The sequence below is a fragment of the Chelonoidis abingdonii genome, chromosome 4, assembly GCF_003597395.2.
Source record: "Chelonoidis abingdonii isolate Lonesome George chromosome 4, CheloAbing_2.0, whole genome shotgun sequence".
In the NCBI taxonomy this organism is placed as follows: Eukaryota; Metazoa; Chordata; order Testudines; family Testudinidae; genus Chelonoidis; species Chelonoidis abingdonii.
Genome location: NC_133772.1, coordinates 146,799,644 through 146,805,643, shown reverse-complemented (window position 1 = coordinate 146,805,643; position 6,000 = coordinate 146,799,644). Strand labels below are relative to the sequence as shown.

The 6,000-nt window shown below is 34.7% G+C and overlaps 1 protein-coding gene across 8 annotated transcripts in view; it reads right to left on the bottom strand.

Annotated features, from left to right (window-relative positions):
* Window positions 1-1,633: 1,633 nt before the first annotated feature.
* The window catches only part of PPP2R5E (protein phosphatase 2 regulatory subunit B'epsilon), a 131,977-nt gene continuing 127,610 nt past the window's right edge, over window positions 1,634-6,000 (bottom strand). For all 8 annotated transcript variants that reach the window (XM_032789183.2, XM_032789182.2, XM_075065750.1 and 5 more), the window contains one exon: window positions 1,634-3,816. In XM_032789183.2, the coding sequence (XP_032645074.1) occupies window positions 3,717-3,816 (100 nt within the window). In that variant the 3' untranslated portion in view covers window positions 1,634-3,716. The remainder of the gene's footprint in view (window positions 3,817-6,000) is intronic.

Sequence of the window (6,000 nt, the reverse complement as noted above, 5' to 3'; positions counted from 1 at the left end):
TAAAACTTTCTTATAAATCATAATTGGCTGAATTTTGCTTCGAGGATACACAATCCTTTTATCCAGACTCTGAAAGGAAAATATTGGGAAATATAAAAAACTCACTGCCAAAACTTATTAGAAAAACTAGTTTATGGCTCATTGCACAGCTATTTTGGAAAGCTGATGAGCCATGATACAAAAATAAAAATATTAATGTGCAAATAAAAACATTCTTCCATCACGCCTGGTTATCACCCTCATTTTGTCACAGAGCAACTCTCAGTATTGAAAAAAGGGCATCCCTGCCTTCTAAGACAGTTGTGTGCTCCCAATTGAAAGGAAAATGAGGTGCACTGGGGGAGGAAATATCTATCCAGTTCTCCAACTCTCCCACAAAACAATAAAAAAGCTTTTAAAGCTCATAATACATTTTCTTTTTCCATAGTGTAAGAGAGCCTGAGGCTATACTTACACATGTACAACATAAGTACAGCTGCTTCAATTCTAGCTCAAGCAGTTCTGGGCTCTGCATCCTGGATTGTTCCATATATAGAAGGAGGTAAAAATAAATTAAATCCTTCTATTTATGCTAACAAAACCAAGATTAATTTACGGTAACCCTGCTTGCAAATACTCCAATGGCATTAGAGTACTTTTATTTAAAGCAGTCAAAGATTTGAAAGAGACACAAAAAACATTCAATAGCAATAAAAAGAAAACAATAAGGAAAGCTTGCAAGATGAAGAAAGCAATGCATGCTCAAAAGTATGCAAGAACTTTTACAGCTGTTACATCCCCATGCAATGCTCTAGTTTTGAAAGTGCAGTTCATTACTTTTACCTGACAACATTCAATCTTTTCCCCTGTAACCAATATGGTACAAGACATGAGTGATCTCCCATCAACTGTAATGGTAGCAGTCTACAAAAAACTAACAAAAAAAGTAGTTTCTCAAAACCATGAAGCAACCAAAATCACAAATGAACAGATGCACTGATCACTACTGGCTTACGTCCATACGCTGCCTTTATCTTTGCACAAACCTCCCATGGACTCTAGTGGGACAGGAGCAGTATATTGCCTCTGGGTTGCAGCCAACAGTGGATTGCGTGGATTCTGTAGTACTACTATGGCAAGCGCTTCTTTAAGTACGTCACAAAGTACAACCTCAGACTGACCTCGCCTTTTTAGAGTTGCCTGGCTATCACCACATTACTTCATTCAATTTAAGAAACATTTCATCGTGGAAGTGAAAATCACTTTAGATACTCCCAAGTATCCCCCATTAGAGGTAATAAAACATTGCAACCAGCTAGGTTCTCATTCATTTTGTATCATCAATTCCAGTTGGGCTGCTGAAACCAAGAACATCCAAGAATGGTCAACACTCACCTAAATTCTAAGTACAGGACAAGGCGTCTTTTTCTAATGTCACATTATTTCTTTTCATTCCACCAGGCAGAAAAAAAAATGGTAACACCAGGATTTCTTCTCACCATAATAGTTCAATTGTTGACCATTTAACCCAGTCTAGTCAGGTACGAGTTCAAATGCACCCTCTCATACAGCATATTAATTTCAGACATAGTCACACTACTAAATATAACCCCAACCTGTAGTAGAAACAAGAAGGCTGTCAAAAATCAAAGGGTTAAGGGACGATTTGTTATAAATTTATTTAATCTTCAGATTTGAGCTTGCACCTTTGTTCCAGCACTTTTAAAATAAAATGTTTCACTGACTGTATCTGCCAAGTTTACATTGAGTTCCAGTCAGTGTTCTTATAAGAGGCTTATATTAACTCTATTAAATCATGTTGTGATGTTTTGTGTTGCATATGACTAGTTTACTTCTGTTCTTTTTTCAGAATTAACAGTGTCAAGTTTTTACAAAGTTGTTGCATTTACAACATCCAATGCACAGACCCATGTGTACAAACTGTGACCTGATAATCCTGAAACAGTCAGTAAAATGGGATTGGATTCCTGCTCCCCTCCCATTTTTATTTTTTTTATTTTTTTGCATCTGGAAACAAGAAAACCTTACATTCTACTGTATATTTGAATGGTAGGAAGAAAAATATACAAGCTCATACTTATACTGTATTTCTATCAATGGCAACAGGTCATAAGTTCATGTTTGCAACTAACACAAAGACTCATGAACACCAAGTCAGCTTTATGCCATGAATACTCCTGGATTGATGGTTTAGGATTATCAGCTCACTGTTGTTATATGTCTATAACAGTTCAAAAGCATCCTGGAGAAAAATCCTGAAACACATACCTTTCGGTATAAAATAATGCAACTGCATTAGCTAAATATATACTGTACATAAGTCTTATCAGCATTTTAACGATCAAAGATGTAAGATTCCACTTTCAAATACAAAGCAGATAGCCAATAATGCACACTTACAATACAGCCCTCTCGTTTTGCTTTTAAACAATTTGGTCACAATGCACCTTTGATATAAAAGCATTTTAAACTTTATTATTAATACTCAGGACATTAGGATTTCCAGAATTTTTTTTCAGTAGCATTTGTAGAACCACTTTTGGTAACAAATACAGTAGTTAAGAATGAGCATCCACTTCAGAATGCAGAAGTATATTATCCAGAACCCTTTCCAGCTAAGACCATAGGGCTGGCGCTGTGATGAGTAACAGCACTACAGTCACAAAAACACTATAGGATGTTTTTAGAGGCTACATCCTCTTTTGCTGGAATACTTTATAAATACATATTAAAAAGTAAGGCAACAACTCCAAACAGTCCAAACTGTTTGCTCAGCTCTGTTCCCAATTAGACCCATGACCACTGGAGATCAATTTCATGCTTGTACTGTTTAGCGTTTGTCGTTATAATTTCAAAACGGTCCAATAAAATGTATACAGTAATCATTTAGCCATTAGCATTGCCAAAACAGCTCTGGTATGTGTGTCCAATGACATGTAACTAATACTGGTTAAGTACTGAAGTTCGTGGTGTTACTATTGCCCATTTTCAAAGGATTCAAGACAGTGTGGATTCACAATCAATTGATGCATTAATCTGAAATTTCCTTCCCTACTATGTTTATCATCTCTTTATTTTTACTCCTAATGTTTAAATTGAAGGAGTACCAGTGCTAGCCTGGTACCAGAAAGATACTCACACCAGTAAACAAAACCTTAGGGACTTATATTTTTCATGGCCCTGATCTGCATGGACATTCAACTTATGAAGATGTGCAAAAGGGAAAAAAACATCAAATTACAGTAAAGTTATCCAGAGAAGGAGGATGTTACACAAACTCAAAAGGAAATGACAATCTTTTTTCTCTTTTACTATAAATACATTTAACAGTTTAGCAGAAAGGCAAGCTAAATTTAAGATTGTTCACATTTGAAAGTTGCATCATACTCTCTGCTAATGATAAATAAGGAACAGGTCCTGACAATGAAATTTTGACATAGCAATTTTCATCAACAGATCTTTGAAGACTGGATTTAAAGAAGGGTCAAAACAATGATTATGTTGCAAAGTTCTGAGAAGTTCATCTGCTGTCCAAACTTTGGAGAAAAGTCCTTATTTTTTCCTTTACTTAGAGACAGTTATATACAGTGCTGTTGTAATAATGAAACAAATGTGAAATCTACTGTAAAGTTGCACAATACAGAAAACTGTTGCTCCATCTTCTACTACATAAATGTGTGACTCCACAGGTTAATAATGCTGCTTTGTTTCTTTTGTTAAGTTGGAATTATTCCATCACGTCTAAGACCTCTCTTTAACTCCAAATCCTCCAGTTTTTTCCACAGTTCTTCACGTTCCTTCTCTTTCTTCTTCTCACTAGCAGATAAAATAAAATGAAGAGTTAACAGCAAGGAAGCTTTAGAAGTATCTATCCAAAAATACTTATTTGATATAAGTTATGAGCAATAATTTTTCTAATGCACGTGCATTTTTCCCTAACGTATATTTATTTTCAGTACACATTTTTTACTCCAAATTTTAGTTTATCTACATCAAAAATGCTGAACAAAACTAAGAGAAACAGATGATAGGATATAATAAAAAAAGTTCAAAAATCTTTACTTATGTAACTTTTACAATAGAGCAAAAATAGCTCGCTCATATTAGAATTATATTAAAATATTTTATGGAGCAAATATATTACATTTCAGATTAATATACACTTTTTGGCCAAGTTCTATTTCACAATTTCAAGTTTATTTATTTGTTTAAAGAAGGATATTAGAGTCTCTCTTGCTTTCATTAAAGTTAAACCTAGCCTATTCTCTCAAACAAGGCCAGATTAACTTCAGCAGTGCTCCATCCCAGTGCAGCTAGTGTGAATCCAGTTACAGGATCTGACCCTCATTCAGTGCATTTGTCTTTATTCCTGCTGAATCAATACAAAATAATCTGTGCAATGTTTGCTTTACCAACAGATTGCACTGCCTAATTAGATAAAGTAATCAGAGTGACAAGATTGTAGTCCAACTGAGTTCTTGGGGAATTGAGTGGAAGAGGTTTCAGGGGAAACCCAACAAAAATTAAAAAACTAAACTAGAACTTCCTTAATTTGTTTATTCTCTGAGTTCTATCTCTGTCACTGGTTATTTGGAGTTAATATGGTCCTTATGTTATCATGTGGGGACATAATGTTGTAATTGCTTTTAAATAAGTATAAAATTAAGTCAATGTGTTCTGATAACAACTACAACACATGGAGTACGTATGGTCTTGATGCTACAAGTTGGGGAGAGCTTTCAATTTTTGCTTAAGTCACCTTGCAGGATCAGGTCCAATTGCAATATAAACATCATGGACTTCTAGGGTACTGATATCTAGATTCCCAACTTGTCACACTGCAGAGTTTCTTAAAATATTCCACTGATTTAGAAGCTTTATGCTGGTACAACTTGCTACCTGGGAAATTCATCTCATTTAGGCTGCATACATTTAGTCAAAAAGCAGTCATTTGACCATATCTTTTAACATCATTCTTGGTTAGAAACAAACATTTGTTTTCATCCATAATTTCTACTTTCATTACACATAGCTACTGAAAAATATTCAAAATTAAATATAAGAAATGATGAATGCACTTACCAGAAATTTATCATTATATTATCTAATCACTGTATCATGTATCTTTTCTTTTTAAAATATTTAAGTAGGTTACCTCATTAGTTCACTTATGTTTGAACTATTATTACTCATTGACAATGAAAACTTTAACTCTAACAAATTCTAAATAACCTGGCTACACATCAGTCTTATTTTTGTAAACTTTGTTCTATTGGGGAACTCAACATAAGTCTATTATAATTTATTTCTATTCCTAGGCCCTGATCCTGTGAGTAATCCCACTGAAGTCAACTGGACTGGACTACAATTCACCTGTCCCCTTTGAAATGTGTGTTCTTACACCAGAATTTCATTCTGAGGGTTCCCATTATCAAGTTCTTACTGAACTATTTACCACTTCTACCTACAACACTCCTTCCAAATACTAATGAATTTTGCACCAGCACTTAGTAAAGGAAAATCTAATCTCCTATGGAAAATATGTTCGAATACTTGCCTATGTTTGTCCACAGAACCCAAGAAGTCTTTATCTCAGCAAACGGCGATTGTTTAATTGTTAATATTAAACACGGTTTAATATTTGAAGTTATCCCATTTTTTACATTCCAGTATATATATTAAAATAATAATTTATAAATAAATGTATTTAAAAGATCAGCACCAGCCCTAGATAAAGTAGAGGTCATGTAAGTAAGTGCAAAGAAAGCTCTTCCACACAGTCATTACCTGCAACATACAGGCTATGGCAGGGTCTGATCCCGTGAAACTCTGAATGCCTCATGAGATAAAAAGTCCCTCCAGCATTTATCAATTTCAGTAGTAGCTGAGGCTTCTCAGAACCTTCTTGAATCAGACCCCTAGTCCTAGGATTCTGTGTTGCACACACTACAAACTGTACAGTGATGATGTCAGCTAGTCTGACAGACTGAACCTTGTCTA